Source organism: Ochotona princeps, chromosome 1, assembly GCF_030435755.1.
Source record: "Ochotona princeps isolate mOchPri1 chromosome 1, mOchPri1.hap1, whole genome shotgun sequence".
NCBI classification, from domain to species: domain Eukaryota; kingdom Metazoa; phylum Chordata; class Mammalia; order Lagomorpha; family Ochotonidae; genus Ochotona; species Ochotona princeps.
Window position 1 is genome coordinate 158,909,871 of NC_080832.1, and position 18,415 is coordinate 158,928,285.

At 48.8% G+C, this 18,415-nt stretch overlaps 1 protein-coding gene across 1 annotated transcript; it reads right to left on the reverse strand.

Moving 5' to 3' along the window:
* Positions 1 to 2,762: 2,762 nt before the first annotated feature.
* On the reverse strand, positions 2,763 to 17,226 carry LOC101533291 (N-acetyllactosaminide beta-1,6-N-acetylglucosaminyl-transferase). Its single transcript, XM_012930182.3, has 3 exons — positions 16,314 to 17,226; positions 4,912 to 5,004; positions 2,763 to 3,021 (listed from the first exon to the last, which is right to left on the reverse strand). The coding sequence occupies exons 1-3, from the start codon at positions 17,224 to 17,226 to the stop codon at positions 2,822 to 2,824; spliced, it is 1,206 nt and encodes a 401-aa protein (XP_012785636.2). The 3' UTR covers positions 2,763 to 2,821.
* Between the last annotated feature and the right edge of the window lie 1,189 nt (positions 17,227 to 18,415).

The window sequence follows — 18,415 nt, forward strand, 5'->3', positions numbered from 1 at the left end:
GAATGACAAAAACCATTGAGCAAATAGGATTCAATCCCACTTCTTCGGAGGTGAATTTAGGATTGTGTGAACCAGTAGTTAACAGACACTTGCTTATGACTGAGTAACCGTTGGAGAGGAGGCTGGGAGGATTAAGCTGTTACGGTTAAAAAGATCGAGGAGATGCTGGGGTGTAGCCGGTTAAACCCTAACCATAACCCTATAGCACCGACATCCCATTTGAGTCCTGAGTTTGAGGACTACTGCTGCACTTCCAATCCAGCTCCCTGCTGGTGTACCTGGGAAAGCAGTAGAGCATGACCCAAGTGTTTGAGCCCCTGTACCTACGTGGGAGATCCAGGCGAAGTTCCAGGTACCTGGCTTCGACTTGGCCCAGAACCAGGCATTGTGGAGTGAATCAGCAGATGGAAGATTTCTCTCTGTGTGTAACTCTTTCAAATACATGAATAAATCATTTAAAAATAAGAACAACAGGTGCCGAGAATGAATCCACTGTGTCCTTTAGGCAGTGTGCTGTAGTGCATACTGACAATCAGGGTGTTTTGGGATCCATTGATGATAAACTTCTAGTCCTGCCTGGATTATAGCTGGCATCTCAGCAGCACCCATCCTGGCCTAGCAGGAATCCTGAGAGGGGATCAGGTTTAGAGACAGAGTAGGGGTGTGTGTGCGTGAGACATTGTATCATCATGCGTTAAGCTGTTGTCTGCAATGCCAGCATCCCATATGAGCACCAGTTCAAGTCCGAGATGCTCCACTTCTGGTCCCGTTCCCTGCTGATGTGCCTGGGAAAGTAGCAGAAGGCTGCCCAAGGGCTTGGGTCCCGCTCCAAGATGGTGAAAGCAGCTGCTTGCTACAGAGGAGCTCCAGCCCAGGTAGGGTGTCGTAGGCTCACCCTGCCCCCTGCTGTGGCTACCCATACCGGGCTTGGAGAAGCACGCTTTTGAAGCAACTTTATCGCTTACATTTCTTGTGTTGGTAAAATAACATGAAACTGGTCATCCTGTCACCGAGTGTGCGGTTGTGTGCCTTGCTGTGCCTTCACGTGACCATGCATCTTCTGTCACCATCCCATCTCCCCAACTCTTTGTCTACTCAGCCTGGGACTCTGTCCCCTTCACATGGGAACACCCCATTCTCATTCCCCCGGCCGCAGTAAGTTTGAGTAAGCGTTCCATAGACACAGAACATTGTACCATTTACCTTTCTGTGAGTAGCTTGTTTCACTTAGCACCACATGGTGGAGGTTCATCTGTGTTAGATTGTGTGTCAGCTCCCATCATTTTTCAGGCTCATTCGTCTTGCCTTGACCACATCTGCCACACTGCGTGCATTCATTCATCTGCCGGTGCAGATTGGGGTGATGTCCACCTCATGATTATTACAAGAAAGGATGCTGGGCTTGAGCCCCAAGCACTCTAAGCCATCACTGCTGTCACCTCTCAAGGTGCCGGTTGGTCATGCGCAAGGCCAGATCTTTACCAGCCCAGAAGCCAGCTCCTCTGTTTCTTTCTACTCTGGGGACCACAAAGCCAGACTTATTTCCAGAGATTTCTCAAGATTTCAAGTGTTTGGGCCCGGCATAGTAGACTGGTGGCTAAGGTCCTTGCCTTTCTTGCACTGCAATCTCATATGGGTGGTTCGTATACTGGCTGCTCCACTTCCCGTCCAGCTCCCTGCCTGTGGCCTGGGAAAGCAGTGGAGGATGGCCCAAAACCATGGGACCTTGAGTTGCCTGGGAAACCCAGAAGAAGATCCTGGCTCCTGGCTTCAGATCAGCTCAGCTCCAGCCATTGTAGCCACTTAGGGAGTGAATCAGCGAATGGAAGATCTGTCTGTCTCTCCTCTGTAAATCTGACTTTCCAATAAAAATAAATAGATCTTGGGCCTAGCATGGTGGCCTAGCAGCTAAAGTCCTCGCCTTGAATGCTCCAGCATCCCATATGGGCGCAGATTCTAATCCTGGCAGCCCCACTTCCCATCCAGCTCCCCGCTTGTGGCCTGGGAAAGCAGTTGAGCATGGCCCAAAGCCTTGGGACCCTGCACCCGCGTGGGAGACCTGGAGGAAAGTTCTTGGCTCCTGGCTTTGCATTGGTGCAGCTCTGGCCATTGCGGTCACTTGGGGAGTGAATCATTGGATGGAAGATCTTCTTGTCTATCTCTCCTCCTCTCTGTATATCTGAGTTTGCAATAAAAATAAATAAATCTTTAAAAACCATATCTTAAAAAAATATTTTTCAGGTGTTTGGTTTAATCTTTCTCACAGGATGATAAGGTTCTTAGCATTCCATCCCTTTGTGACTTTCGGACTTTAAGGTGCCTTTCTGTCTTTACCTACTTATGAAGTAGCCGGACTCCTCACTGGAGGGACACTCCTGTATTGAGCTGCTGCACAACAGGTACGTGTGCACACCTCTGAATGGGTCATAAGGCAGTCCTACGAAGCAGTCACTGTGGATTGAAAGCGCCAATTACAGCAAATTGAACTTTATTCTAAAGTCATTTATCAAGTAGATTTTGGGGACACACTGAGTTATGCCACTGCCTGCGATGCCTGGCTCCTGACCCCGTCTGTCCTGGCTGCTGTGGCAATCACTGATGAAAGATCTGCTCTTGTCACTTGGCAGCTCAGCCTTCCAAAGAACAGAGTTCAAAGCATGTCATTTCTCTTCCAGTGACCTGACATGCGTACTGAGAGTTCACAGGCTGTTCACGGTTCCACAGTGTGTCCTAGGTGACCTTTAGGAGTGCATACTCCAGAGTAAGAGTCACTGGGGTCTTTTATTGTTGAGTGTTTGTACCGGTCTTCCCAAAGCAGCTCTTACTTTGGCAGCAGGTACCAGTCTAGCTGCACTGGGACCTCACTCTGATTGAGCATTCGTTCTCGAATCCGTAGTTCCAGGCATTCCACTGTAAGCGGGTACGCCTCCAGCTGCAGCTTGTTAGCAAACATGCTGGGCGACTCGTACAGCCACTTGAGGTCCCCAGGTCCGTAGACACACATACCCTGCCAATAATGGCCTGCAGGAAAGAGAAGACATCAAGGAAAACAAAGGAAAACAATAAGCAAAACCCAACACATCTGACATCCTTGACAAAAAAGCCCCTTTAGATCTTCTCGGTATTTGAACTCTCAAAGCATGAATGCTCACTGTGTAAGTGATGTGGCTTCAATTTTCCAGGAAAAGATTATTTATTAGCAACAGCAACAAGGTGAGTCAAACAGAGTTTGGTGGGAGAACGAAAGTTTTTCAAGCTGAGAAACTAGATATTCTCTTAAAGCACGGCTTCATTTGATAAACAAATGCAACCGCAATAGGGCAGCCTTGCAAGATGAGTCAGATATCTGGTAACTCGTTGAGAGGCTCACAAGCTAAGGAGAGCTGCTTAAAGTACGAAAAGAAACACTACAGACTCTAGAACCTGGGACTGTGGGAGTTAGGAGGCCAAGAGAGGGATAAATCCGTGTGTGAGGTAGTCACTTTTTTAATTGCCTCAAACAACAACTACGTTGGATCCACCTGCTTGTCTGTGTAGCCACCCAGGGCGAGTCCGAATGGCCTGTGCAGGCCACAAGGGACTTTGCTTCCGGCCATTGGTGACTTCTGTCATCTTATACAGAACACAGCACTACGTGGAGAGTTGAGGATTCACACTTCTCCCCGAGGGGGTCTCCTCCTCGACTTACAGTCCCTCCCCCAGCTACAACCCCCAGAAGCCAAGCCCTTCTCACTTCATGGCTTCCCTGCCTTCCCCAGCGCACCCAGAGACCATGCTGGGGAAGCCTGATCAGAAAGTTTCTCCCTCTTCTGTTTCTATTTTCATCTCTTTTGCTGCTTCAGTTGCCAAGCTGCCTTGGGGAAGGAGGGAGCAGGGTGAGAGACAAAGGATTCGTGGAGCCAGCTGTGCCAGTGGGGAGTGATTCAGGGGTACAGGATCTGGAGGCACAGGGCTGGAGTGGGACTCTTTGTCAGAAGGATGTTTTACTCACATTTATACAAAAACCAACTTGGATCATTTAACTAAAGACAATTTCCATTCTCACTGCTCTGCTAGAGGCTAATGTGGAGTTGTCAGCAGTGTTATGGCAAGGTCACCTGTGACGTTCAAAGAGGACTGGGGGGCGGGGGCAGCACGATGGCTCCATTGGCTAACCTTTCATCTGCAAGCGCTGACATTCCCTGTGGCACTGGTTCATGTCCCAGCTGCTCCATTTCCCACACAGCTTTCTCCTAGCGGCCTGGGAAAGCAGTGGAGGATGGCCCAAAGCCTTGGGACCCTGCACCCATGTGGGAGACCCAGAAGAAGCTCCTGGCTCCTGGTTTTGGATCGGCTCAGCTCTGGCTGTTGTGGTCACATACGGAGTGAAGCAACGGATGAAAGGTCTTCCTCTCTGTCTTCCCTCTCTCTGTAAATCTGGTCTGCCTTTCCAATAAAAACAAATCTTTTTAAAAAAATCCACAAGAAGGAAATACCATCTCATGCCCTGTGTTCATTCCCATGGCGAAAATATCATCCCGACAAAGGGAGAGGGGAATGAGAAATGAAGGGGCAGCACCACGGTGTAGCAGGTGAAGCCACCAATTGTAGTGCTGGCATTCCATACAGGCACTGGTTCAAGTCCTGGCAACTCCACTTCTAATCCAGCTCCCTGCTAATGGCCTGGGAAGGCAGCAGAGGATGGCTCAAGTCCTTGGGCACCTGCATGCATGTGGGAGACCTGGGGGAAGCTCCTGGCTCTTGGCTTTTGACTGAGGCAGCTCCAGCCATTTCAGCCATTTGGGAGTAAACCAGCAGATGCATGATTCTCTCTCTCTGTCTCTCTCTCTCGTCCCTCTGTCCCTTTCCCTTTCTCTCTCTGTAAATCTGCCTCTCAAACAAAAGTAAATACAACTTGCAAAACAATATTACCATGGCAACCTTTATGAGTCTCTTCCTGGAACATCCACTTCACAGCTCTCAGGCTTGCAGCTGGGACTTCCTGGGCCATGGATCCTGGGGCATCTGCAGAATTCATGGAGAGAAAGAGACGAGGCACGGAGATAAGTCCCTGGACTTGCACGCTGCCCGCGCCAGGACCTAGGAATCGCGAGCTGCCTTAGCTGCTCGCCCCCCCCCCCCATGGACTCTCTTTCACGGTGGCATTGTGTTGTAGCATGACTCCACATCCCCTCTCAAGATTGCAGTTCCCAGACCAGCCACCTTTGGTAGTCAGAGGTTCTGATGGAGCATCCTGCAGTGCACCTGCGAGGCGGTAGACAAAGCACAATTCTACCCTCACACGGGAGACCCAGATGGAGCTCCGGCCTCCTGACCCAGCCCTGCCCTGGCCGCTCTGCCTTTAAAATAAATCTTTCTTGTTTCTGTGTTCTGTTTGCTTGTTTTTAAGGCAGATTTACAGAGGAGAGAGAGAGCAAGCTCTTTCATCAGCTGGTTCATGTTCCCAATGCCTGCAATGGCCAGAGCTGAGCCAATCTGACTCCAGGAGCCAGAAGGCGTGGGGCCTTGCACCTGCATGGGAGACCCAGAAGAAGCTCTTGGCTCTTGACTTTAAGTCAGTTCAGCTTGGGGCTCGTCAGCGTGGCCTAGGGGCTAAGGTCCTCGCCTTGATCCCATATGGCCGCTGGTTCTAATCCCGGCAGCTCCATTTCCTCTCTATCTCTCCTCCTCTCAGTATATCTGACTTTGTAATAAAAAAATAAAATAAAATCAGTTCAGCTCTGGCAGTTGTGGCCACTTGGGAAGTGAATCAGTAGACGGAAAATCTTTCTGTCTCTCCTTCTCTCTGTAAATCTGACATTCCAATAAAAAGAAATAAATCTTTACAAAATATATTGGGCCCAGTGCAATAGCCTAGTGGCTAAAGTCCTCACCTTGCACACACCAGGATCCCATATGGGTGCCAGTTCATATCCTGGCAGCCCCACTTCCCATCCAGCCCCTGCCTGTGGCCAGGGAAAGCAGTCAAAGATGGCTCAAAGCCTTGGGACCCTGACCCGCATGGGAGACCCAGAAGAAGCTCCTGGCTCCTGGCTTCAGATCAGATCAGCTCCGGTCATTGCAGCTGCTTAGGGATTGAATCAGTGGGTGGAAGATCTTCCTCTCTGACTCTCCTCCTCTCTGTATATCTGACTTCCCAATAAAAATAAATGAATTACATATATAAATACATATTTGCATATAAATAAGTATAAAATTAATATAAATAGATCTAATCAAGTGTATATACATGATCCTTGTATGCATCTGGGCATGCTGTCCACAGTATAGACATCAGCAACTGAGGAGGCCTAGTCCCCGTATATGCACTCCAAGGTAGGCCATCATATCCTATCATTTTTCATTGTGGCCAGGGTCTGAGTCCAGCAGTTTAGTTGGTGAGTCCCCAAGACACCTCGCATGGGGTGACCTCCAACCTGACTCTTGTGCCCCAGCCAGTGTAGGGTCAGGTGGGGTCTGTCATTTGCACCAGCCAATGCACGTACAGGTGCATTGTCAGTTTCAGCCCCATACCTCACACATACTAGACCGGGTCATGGCCTAGTTGGGGTGATCCCAAATCACCCATATCCCATCCAGCTCTCATGCACACCCATGGGTACAACGGCTTGGCTCAGTCCACCATTGCCTTAGACCTGACTGTCACGTGACAGGTGCTACTGCCTTGTCCAACCTGGCCCACCCGTACTGGTTCTTGGGCTCACCAGTGATAGACACAGGGGAGTGCCCACAGGTCCCATGCCAGGCCTATTCCCAGCCCCAGATCTTGTGCCTACCAGAAGGTATTGTAGTCAAGCCTTACCTGACCCGTACCCAGTTCTGACACTTGCCGGCTGCATCCTACCCTGGCTGGCCCACACGCATTCTGGCTGTTTTGACTGCCACAGGTACAGCAGCCTAGCCCGGCACCTTCTCACACTCACCTCGGGAAGCAGCTGTGCAGCAGGAAAGTCCTAGAAACTGCCTACTAGACTCTCTCCCTGCTCTGCGTCATGCACATACCAGCTGGCGCTACAGCCGTGTCTAAGATGGCCTGCTCCCAAGTCTTGGCATTCAGTAGCAGGTTCCGCAGCCTCAGCCCAGCTCAACTCTTGCCAGCAGGTGCAGCAGCCTAGCACAGCCTGGTCTACTCACAGAGCCAGCCATCATGTGAACTGGCAGGTGCTGCAGTCCTACACGGCCTGGCCTGCGCCGTGTCCTGATTCTCATTCATGATAATGTGTGCTGTGGACTGGTCCAGCCCGCCCTACCTCCCGACCTGGCTCACACATATGCCCATGGATACTGCAGCCCAGTCCAGTTTGGGTTGCACCCAGTCCGGCTCTTGAGCTCACTAGTGGAAGTTGTGCCTAGCAGAGGAGTTCCCCAAGTTCCCCTGCAGGCCCACTCCCAGCGATGGATCTTGTATGTGTTATTGGGTGCTGCCGCCTAGACTAACAAGACTGGCCCTTGGCACTCACCAGCTGATACTATGACCTAGCCTAACTGATCCACACCCATTCTGGCTCTCACTGTGGGAGCCTAGTCTGGTGCTCCCCTAGACCTGGGTTTCATGTGACCCAGCAGGTACCGTAGCGTAGCCTGGCCTGTCCCACACTCATTCTCACAAGAACTACAGCATGCTGGAACCTAGCCCAGTTTGGCCTGCCCCCAGACCCAGTCCACATCCGTGCTAATGGATGCTATAGCCTTGCCCAGCCTAGTCAGCCCACAGCCCTGACTCTCACATCACTCTCACCAGTGGGAGCTTCAGCTTAGCAGAGGAGTCCCCAGAGTTCCCCTGCCAGGCCCACTCCCAGCCCCAGGTCCTGCATGTGCTGATGGGTGCTCCAACCCAGCCTGGCATGGCCCACCTGCAGCCTCAGCTCTTGCTGGTGGGTGTTGTAGCTTAGCCTAGCTGGGCACAGCCCACACTCTGTCCTGGCTCCTTGTGCAGGCCAATGCATGCTGAGACATAATAGAGTTCTCCAAGTTCCCCCACCAGCCTGTTCCAAGCTCTGGCTCCCACAAGTGTTGGGTGAATTCTGTGGTTTAGCATGCTCAGCCAGGTGAGTTCTGTGGTCCAACTATGTTCAGCCTGTCATTATCTCCAGCTGTTCGCGTAAGCTGGCAGGTGCTGCAATCCCAAAGAAGTGAGCCCCAAGTCCCCTACAGAAATCTCCCAGATCGGCTCCTTTGCGCTCGCTGCGGCCTGACCCAGCCAGCCATGACCTCCAGCTTCTGTGAGCACTAGCAGGCCGCGGGGATGCTCTTTAACCTGCCCATGTCTCCCACATGGGCGGGTGCTTGGCCTGACCCAGACATGCCTTCTGATTCCTCCCCCCCTCCGCCCGTTTTAGACCACTCCATCTCAGCCCCCTCGCCCATCTGCAGGTGCTTGGCCCAGTCTGTGGGACACCCCAGAAGTCATTCCTCCCCTGTCAATCATGCCCTCAGCCACTCCCAATCCAATAAGCCGCCAGACCCTTTACCTGGGCAATCTGCAGTGTTCCTTCTACCCCCGACTTGGGGGCCAGGGTGGCATGTCCCAGCGGCATTCCCAGCCTTCTCCAAAAAAGAACAAGCAACCATGCTGGCACTTTTTATAAAGTTAACATAAATTTGGTATTAACCAGGACCAGAATGCCCACCAGCCATTGGCTGCTTGTCTCCCAGCATTGTAACATTGCCTAGGTACAAAGGAACCCAGGCAGTTGCCCCCAGCTGAGGGTCTTTTCATTCTGTATTCAATGAGATTTTGAAGTTTTATACACTAAAGTTTCAAATTTTTAAAGGTTAATTTTGCACATTTTTTTTAAAAAGAGCTATTCATATGAGGGCCCAGCATGACAGTGTAGTGGTTAGAGTCCTTGCTTTGCATGCACCGGGATCCCATATGGGCGCTGGTTCTAACCCCAACGGCCCTACTTCCCATCCATCTCCCTGCTAGTGGCCTGGGAAAGCAGTTGAGGACGGCCCAAAGCATTGGGACTCTGCGCCCGCGTGGGAGACCCAGAAGAAGCTCCTGGCTACTGGCTCCAGATCAGCTCAGCTCTGGCCGTTGTAGCCACTTGGGAAGATGAACCACCGGACGGAAGATCTTCCTCTCTGTCTCTCCTCCTCTCTGTATATCTGCCTTTCCAATAATAAATAAATAAATCTTTAAAAGAAAGCGAGCTATTCACATGAAAGGGAGAGATACAGAGAGATAGAAAGGTTGGGAGAGAGAGAGAGACAAAGAGGTCTCCATATGCTGGTTACTCCCCAAATGGTCACAGCAGTCAGGGCTGGAAGAGGCAACAGCTAGGAGTCAGGAACTCCATCCAGTCTCCCGCGTATGTGGCCCCAGCACGTGGCTCATCTTCCACTGCTCTCCCAAGTGCATCAGCGGGCAGCTAGAACTGAAGTGGATCAGGTAGGACTTGAACCAGTGCCCATTTGGGATGCCTGTATTCAAAGTGCCAGCTTAATCTGCTGCCCCACAGAGCCAGGCCCAAGATCTAAGTTTTTATTTTTTAAAAACTTGTTTATTTTTATTTGAAAGGCAGATGAACAGAGACAGGAATAACAGAGAACTTTAATCTGCCGATTCACTGCCCAGAAGCCCACAAGGGCCAAAGCCGGGTCCTAAGCTGGGAGCCAGGAGCTTCCTCCCGGTCCCTCAAGTGGCTGCATGGGCCCAAGGACTGGGGCTGTTTTTGGCTACTTTGCCAAGCTCATCAGCAGGAAGCCCGATCGGAAGTACAGCAGCCGTGACTTGTGGGAGGCCAGCACCTCGGGCAGCAGCTTTACCTACTGTGCCATGGCGTTAGCCCCTTTTGCAAATATTGTTCAGCTGTGGCTAGCTGAGTCTCCGGAGAACAAGCTGCTGGTATGGACAGCTCACAGCATTAGCATTTTTGTGTGATTTAGGATCTGCAGCGAGGATTCAAACAGATAAATTACTTCCCTGAATTTCTTTCTTAAAAAAAAAAAAATAGATGGTGGTGGGGAACCTGCAGGGTAGCCTTGAGGCTAAACTCCTAGCCGTGCACACGCCAGCATCCCATACAGGTGCTGGTTCTAATCCCAGCAGCCCCACTTCCCATCCAGCTCCCTGCCTGTGGCCTGGGAAAGCAGTTGAGGACGGCCCAAAGCTTTGGAATCCTGAACCTGTGCGGGAGACCTGGAAGAGGCTCTGGGCTCCTGGCTCTGGATCAGCTCAGCTGCAGCCATGTGGTCACCTGGGGAGTTGAATCAGCAGATGAAAGATCTTCCTCTCTGTCTCTCCTCCTCTCTGTATATCTGCCTTTCCTATAAAAAAAAAAATCTTTAAAAAGTAGAAATAGTTTTATTCATGGGTTGATAAGTAACAGTGATATAGGCCTAAGGTTTCCTATTTGATATTTTGATACACATTTTCCTTATAAAAGAAACTGACCTTCACCTGGTTACCTAGATATTTTTTCTTCCTTCTCTCTTTTCTAAGTGATATGAAGTTCAGCTTTAAGCAACAAACTCAACCTATGTTGACAGCACTATTGTATACCAAGATAATCCAAGGTGATCCAAAAGCAAATACAACTGATAAGAGAGAATCAAGCAAGGTTACTGTGTATAACTGAATACATCCAATTAACATAGGAATGTGTCAGAAGGAAACAGATAAGAAATGGCTTTAAAAGACATAACACAGGTTGGGAAGTTAATATCCACAGAGGAATTGAGACAAGGAAGAATGAAGCTATGTAATATCTTCACATATTGTTTAAAAAGAAACTACAAGAGTAATACCTACCAGTTTAAGATTTAAAATTTTTAAATATCAGCATTTTAATTTGATCAAAAATTTATAATAAGGACTGAAGCATATAAACTGAATTTCTTTTTTCAAAAAATTGTAATTGTGTATTTGAGAATCTTTCATCTGCTAGTTCCAAAAGTCAGGAACTTACCACTTCATCTGGGCTTCCCACAGGGGTAACAGGTGCCCAAGGACTTGAGTCACACACTGCTGTCACAGGAACACTCACAGGGAGCTGGTTGGAAATGGAGCCATTTGGAGAGAGAACCAGTGGATGAAAAACCTCACTGTCTCTTTCTCTGTCTGCCATTCAAATAAACAAATATCAAAAAGATCACATTTCTGGGGCCAGTGTGGTGTCATGGCACGCTAAGCCTCTCTGTATTAGCACCAATATCTAATGTGGGCACTGGTTCACGGCCTCATTGCTCCACTTCCAGTTCAGCTCCCTGCTATGGCCTGGGAAAGCAGCCAAGGATGGCTTCAGTTTTCGGCCCTTGCACCCATGTGGTAGACATGGAAGAAGCTCCTGGCTCCTGGTATGGAATCAACTGAGCTCTGGCCCTTGCAGCCATTTGGAGAATGAACCAGCAGACAGCAGGCCTGTCTAGGTCCCTCCTTGTCTCTGTCAAATTTACCTTTCAAATGAAAATAGTGCATCTTTTCAAAAGTGATGAAATTTCTAAGGAAAACTTTTAAATTCAGTATTATCTATAAATGAATCTATCTTTCAAGAGTTGAAGACAAACACCAGAACTCAAATGACTTTCACCACCTTAAATAATTACTCAAGAATGCACTCAACTGCATCAAATATTCATCTACGAAAGAGATAAATGGCTTTTGGGGGGGTGGTTTAGAATTGCCATCTTCCGGGAACTGGCCTAAATGACCAGTGTGAAAAGAAAGAAGAGAGGTACTCAACTGACACTCCTTAGGCCTCTTAGGGAATGTGGATTTGCTTCTTGGGCCCCCCAAAGCATGTGAATCTGCTAAAAAGGTGATTTTATAGAAATGTAAAGAAATGGGTACTTTCAAAACAGAATGTCCATTAACATTCCTTTCTTTTTTCTCCCAGATGTTGATTTTGTTTTATGGCTCTTCATTTAAGGGGATGTACAGTAGTTGTGTAATGGAGACTGTCATATCTAGTAACATGTCATTTAACTTCACGGCATTGTAAATTTCCTCTTTTCTTTCTATTGTTGATTTTGAAACATGACTTTTCATTTAAGGGGATGTACAGAGTAGCTGTGAAACGGAGACTAACATTCAGATGTGAGGAAGTAGTGTGGTATGCATTTCTGCTTCCAGACAAAGATGGACTTACACTGAAACTGTTTACTATATCTTGACAATAGGATTCTGGACTCTGCCATTGTCCAGGCCCGCAATGATGGATATATGACTGAGTATGAAGAACTATATGTTAGTAATGATATAGAGGAACTGGGGGGGAGGGAACTGGGGAGGGGATACGGGAATATGAAACTGTACTATAAAATAATAAGAATAGGGCCCGGCGGCGTGGCCTAGCGGCTAAAGTCCTCGCCTTGAAAACCCCGGGATCCCATATGGACGCCGGTTCTAATCCCGGCAGCTCCACTTCCCATCCAGCTCCCTGCTGTGGCCTGGGAAAGCAGGAGAGGACGGCCCAGTGCATTGGGACCCTGCACCTGCGTGGGAGACCTGGAAGAGGTTCCAGGTTCCAGGCATCGGATCGGCGTGCACCGGCCCGTTGCGGCTCACTTGGGGAGTGAATCATCGGACGGAAGATCTTCCTCTCTGTCTCTCCTCCTCTCTGTATATCTGGCTGTAGTAAAATGAATAAATCTTAAAAAAAATAATAATAATAATAATAAAATGTATAAAAAAAACTAAAAAAAAAAACATTCCCATGGCAACTCTGAAGCGTCGCAGCCTAACCCAGCTTGCTGCTGCTGTTGTAAACACAAGGACTGGATGTTTGAGCACGTTACGCACGCTAAGAGCAGAGCTGGCACGCAGAAACCCATGAACAAAACCTAGGGGAGCCAGAGAAGCCAGAGAGAAGGGTGGTGCTGTGCCAGCCTGCTCTGCCCAGAGAAGCCTGCCTTATCCAACACTGGGATTGACTCCCTAGGAATCCATGGTGCAAAGGCTATAAAAATAACCACGTAAAATGTACATGTCTTCACTGAGTAGGAGTGTGGTGTCCTTTCCTTCAAATGTTCATTGTGTTTAAAAATAAAAGAGTTAAATGGAATATGAAAAAAAACAGCCAGCAGAGAAAGATTTCCGCTTGCTCTTGGCACTGCTTGGAGCTCAGGAACTGGAAGAAACTTTGTCTTCACAGCAGAGGCAGACTTGGAGTTAACGTACTGTGTCTTCCCTTCCTGCCAACATTTCTACTTTGGACAGAAAAGATTTCTTTCCCATTACTTAGACTTTTCTTTTCCCTTTGATGACTGAGATGTCTACACTTCCTTTACAATTTTGAATGTAAGACTGATGATAGGCATCTTTTTTTAAAAAAAATATTTATTTTTATTGAAAAGTCAGATTTACAGAGTAAAGGAGAGACAGAGAGAAAGATCTTCCATCCATTGGTTCACTCCCCAAGTGGTCACAATGGCTGGAGCTGAGCTGATCTGAAGCCAGGAACACAGGAGTGTCTTCTGAGTCTCCCACGCAGGCACAGACTCCCAAGGCTTTGGGTCATCCTCGACCGCCTTTCCAGGCCACAAGCAGGGAGCTGGATGGGAAGCAAAGCAGCTGGGATACAAACTGGCACCCATATGGAATCTCCGTGAGTGCAAGGCAAGGACTTTAGCCACCAGGCTACTGCGCTAGGCCCCAGGCATCTTTTATAGACGTCATGCACATGTATATTTAAGATTTACTTATTTATTTGACAGAGTGACAGGGAAAGGAAGAGACATGTGATCTTTCCTTCACCACTTTACTCTCTGATGTCAACAACAGCCCTGCTTGGACCAGGCTGAAGCCAGGAGTCCAGAGCTGCATGGGGCCACAGCAGCCCAGGCACGTGGGCCATGTGTCTTCTGCTGCTTTCCCAGCTGCATCATCAAGGGGTTGGAGCGGAAGTGGAGCACCCAGAATTCCAAGCAGCACTCCACCATGGGATGCTGCCATCACGCACACAGCAGCTTACTCCTCTGGGCCGCAGCACTAGCCCCCGTTACAGGCTTAACAGGGTGCTTCTGAGATTCCCCCTTATGAATAAAACACCTGAGGATAAACACCTGGCCTAGCCATGACTGTGCCCGTGTTCTGCACGCCAGTGCCTGGGTTCCATGCCCACCGTCCAGCATCTAACCCCAGCTTCCTGCCACTGCAAAACCTAGGGGGCAGTAGGTGATGGCTCAAGTAGCTGGGATCTTGTCAATCAGGAGGGTGACATGGGTTGGATTCTTGGCTCCTAGATTTGTCCCAGCTAGTGACAGACATTCGGGGAGTGAACCAGTGAACAGCAACTCTCTGTCCCTCTGATTCTCAAATAAATGGAATTTTGCTAGAGATTTTTAGTAGGTGGTTTTAAAATCACTTTATCTGCAAGATTTCTTATTTAGCTTTGCTGTCTGTGTGTGTGTGTGAACAAAGCAGGTACACGTTGTTGCAACTGCCTCAAGTGCGCTCATCTGAACTGGTGTCGGAAAGTGGGGCAGATTGGTTTTGTGCATCCGGGAATTTCCACCTTCCACCCCTTGGAGAAATCTAGTTTACTGGCACTTTCAGAGGCTTTCAGAAAGGAGCGTCTCCAGTTGGCCTCTTCCCATTATGTGCTGCTACTTAACTCTGCTCAGAAGCTCCTCTATGCACTCTGTGGTTCAGAGTTTCAACTCTCTCCACTTTTATCAAAGAGCTTCAGGGCTGGCATGGTGTAGCATGCTGAGCCTCCCTGTACGGTGCCAGCATCTCACGTGGGCCCTGGGTTCTAGCCCTGGCTGCTCCACTTCTAATCCAGCTCTCTGATGTTGGCCCAGGAAAGCATCCAAAGGGTGGCTTAAGTCCTTGGTCCCTGCATCCATGTGGGAGAGCAGGAAGAAGCTCCAGGCTCCCACCTTCAGATCAGCTCAGCTCCTGCCAGTGCAGCCATCTGCAGAGTGAACCAACACATGGATTTCTACCTCTTCTCTCTGTAAAAACAAACAAACAAACAAACAAACAACAAAAAAACCCCTTTCAAATAAAAATAAATTTGTAAAAAAAAAGAAAGAACTTTTTAAAAAAAAATTATTTACTTAAAAGGCAGAGTTTCAATACTATGACAATTGTAAATGGTAAATTGTTGTAAATGGTCGTTGATGTTATGTTGGGGATTTTTATTGACCAGGATGATATCCTGGCAGCTCTACCTTCAGACCAGAGATGGTCTCCCCAAGAAACCGTTGAATGTATCTGGACAATGAGATGCTGGACTCTTTGCTTGGTACACGCTTGCAATGGAAGACTCTCAACTGAATTTGATTTGTAATACTGCAACAAGGTGAAGGAATCCACCATGGGGGGTGGGGAGGGAGAGGGGTTGGGGGAATCCCAGAGCCTATGAAACTGTGTCACATAATGCAATGTAATTAATAATTTAAAAAAAAGTCAGAGTTACAGTGAGAGAGAGAGAAGGAAAGAACGAATTGATCTTCCATTCACTGGTTCCCATTATGAATGACCACAAGAGCGAGGGTTGGATGACTGATACTCCCAGGAGCCTGGAAGCCCATGCTGTGCTGTGACCAAGGACTGCCATCCCAGGTGCATTGTAAGGGAGCTGCATTGGGAATGGAGCTGCTGGGGCCTGAATCGGTGCCCATTTAGGATGTGGCATTGCGGATGGTGGCTTAACCTCTGTGCCATAATGCTAGACCCTCACATTTTAAAAAAATAGAATAACCCCCCCCCCCCGCAGAGTTTTTGCTGCTTTTCATCACAAATGTGAACTCTCTTGATCTGAGGATCTTAGCTTCCAGGGCATGCTCTAACCAGGGGGCACAGTAAAGGATCCATCAAATTCAGAGGTGAGACTGGCTTCTGCTACTTAGCCAACAGAGAATATAAGTGTAGCCGGAGTGGTGGATGTAACTCTTTGGGCAGAAACTGAATAATCACCAGGGACAAGACAGACTTTAGCTAGAGCCCAGGGGATTTTCTGGGGATACATGGTACTTTCATGCTTGATATCTGGGTCTCAACTTGGTTGACAGGGACCCAAGTACCTGGATCATCTTCCCAGGATCATTAGAAGGGAGCTGAATGGGAAGCAGAGCAGCAGCGACTTGAACCGGACCATCTGAGGTGGAATATGGGCGTTGTAAACGGTGGCTTAATCGACTGCACCACCATAGCCTCACCCGCAGGAGAAACAGCTAAAAGACCATGATACTTCTGTTCATTTGTACTGCCGGTGGACAGAGGCTGGGCCCAAGCCCACAGTTCTTCCTTGTAAGACGGCTTTTCATAACATGCGGGCTTAAACCCATACTCCCACAGTGCTTTGACTGAAAACATAAAAGTTGGCAGGCCAAAAAGAAACATGACAGGAAGCCGCACTCACCGGGGATCTTATTCAGCGTAATCCAGAAGTGTTCATCGGGGCCGTAGGTGTCTTGGGACCAGGAGAGCAACTCAGTGGCTCTTTTGTCAAAAAGAGCAAAATGAACGAACTTCCTTGTCAGGGCGACATACATTGAACCGAAGTGGATCTGCAGTTCTTTGGGGGGCGGGCTCTTCCTCAAGCGTCTTTGCCGCAGGAAAGCGTGGGAACTCGTTCTGTGCGGCCTGTGGACATACCTGACCCTCGTGGCCAACTTCCGCACAGGCAGCATCCGCGGGGTCACGTTCTGCCCCTTCAGGGTTTTCAAATACCGGACTATCTCGCGGTTGGTTTTTAAGGGGAAATCGTGGCCACAGGTGTTGATGACATATCGCCACTGCACTTGCGACCCTAAGAGGTCTTTCATGCAGGCCAGCACTGCCTGGAGCCTGGAGATGCCCCCGTGAATAACGTACTCTGATTGTGAAGACAGAAAGGTGTTGGAGAAGCAGCTGAGCAATTCAATAACAGCCATTTTAAACAGCAGGGGGGCCGCCTTGTCTATGTGGACACAGTAGACGTTTTGGGGCATGTAAATGGCTCGGAAGAGCCGTTCAAACGTTTCAAAGTCTTCGCCGATGGCCATGGCATAAGCCAGGGGGAACGCAGCTTCTTCTGGAGACAGGGGAGCTGTGATGTAGTGGTTTTCCATGACGTAGTAAGGGCAGGAATCTAATCCAAAACTGGTGGACAAGGTATTTGGCCACTCCGGGACGATCCTCCCCTCCAGGGCTGCCTTGCAGGCTTCGTCTAGGGAGACAATGAGCTCGACTTGGGTCCGCTCTTCCTCTAGGGAGACAATGAGCTCGACTTGGGTCCGCTCTTCCTCCTGAGCGTCACCCTGAGGCCAGAATAACTGCATGTTATACAGCATTGTGGCAATGATGATAATTTGAACAGCGATGAGGCAGATATAACAGCTCCAAAAATGCATATTTGTTTCGATCCCTTGGGATGAGGGTACAGTGAGAGTCCTGAAGAATTAAAAGAGAGAGAGAGAGAACAAAAGAAAGAGAGACACCTGAACTCCCATCACTACATCGTTTCACTTCTCTTGAAGTGTGGGGGTTTGGTGACCATGGGAGTGGCACTCCCTTTTCCAGACGCAGTTGGCTTGTTTCTCTCCTGTGGTTTGATGCCAGGCCATACCCAGCTGACCTCCAAGCTGGCACACTTCTGACGTCTGGTCCTGTGTGTATTCTGGCCTCTGTGGGTCAATGCCCGCTCATACATTCCGGTTACCAAGGCTACTGATGTCACACACCCTCCTTTGTGTCCTACGATGCCGCCGGGGAGGCAAGGTGAAGACTTAGTGCTTAATTTTCTGTTTCTATTGGTAAAGCAGCTAATTGGTCGTAACTGTGCCTCGTGTTGTGCCTGGCTGTCTGTTACACACCTTTTGGGGCTAACGTCTCCCGAGTATAACAATTCTATGTTGGTGGGAGGATTTTTCCAGGCAGGGCTGGGTCCTGAGGGTTTTGTTCATCCTAGTACAGAGCTCCTGTGAGCACTTGGAAGGCTATAGTAATGAATGCTTGAATCGGGTTACTCACCGCTCCCTCTCATTCATTAAGCCCTGGTCATTTTGGGTGTAAAAATTTTCCCCTAACCTGCTGTGAAATCTGGGGGAGACAAAACCTCCAAGTTAGTGGCCATAGATTGCGAATGTCTGCAGACTGTATCATTCGTCAATATTGCCGTGGTCATTCATAGAGATTTACTTGGCATTGTGAAAATGTTCTAAGTCATTTAAGTTCATTTCTTTACGGGCTCCCTTTGTCTCTTACTTGTCAGCGGTAGATCTAAAAAAATATTGTTTTCTGTGCTTCCTTCAGCAAGTCTAAAGAAAGTGCTTCCTGATAATGTCTCAAATGACAAAAGAAAGATTCTTTCATGATGCGTGTTGCGCTCTGTCCATTCCACTTGCCCTTTGGGTGTATAGCCATGTTCATTTCTGTTTCCGTTTTCTGCCTCCTGGTCCTCCTGGTCCTAGGGTAACATTCATGGTGACATGACAGTAACAAACTCAGGCTTAAGGTGCCAGAAACTCTGTCAAGTGCTCA

What these genes read in the sequence shown, in the direction of transcription:
- LOC101533291 (XM_012930182.3), bottom strand. Translation starts at nt 17,226, where the DNA reads ATGCTGTATAACATGCAGTTATTCTGGCCTCAGGGTGACGCTCAGGAG. An exon ending in TACGCTGAATAAGATCCCCG is followed by an intron (nt 5,005 to 16,313) that starts GTGAGTGCGGCT and finishes TGAATTCTGCAG; the next exon opens with ATGCCCCAGGATCCATGGCC. An exon ending in GACTCATAAAGGTTGCCATG is followed by an intron (nt 3,022 to 4,911) that starts GTAATATTGTTT and finishes TCTTTCCTGCAG; the next exon opens with GCCATTATTGGCAGGGTATG.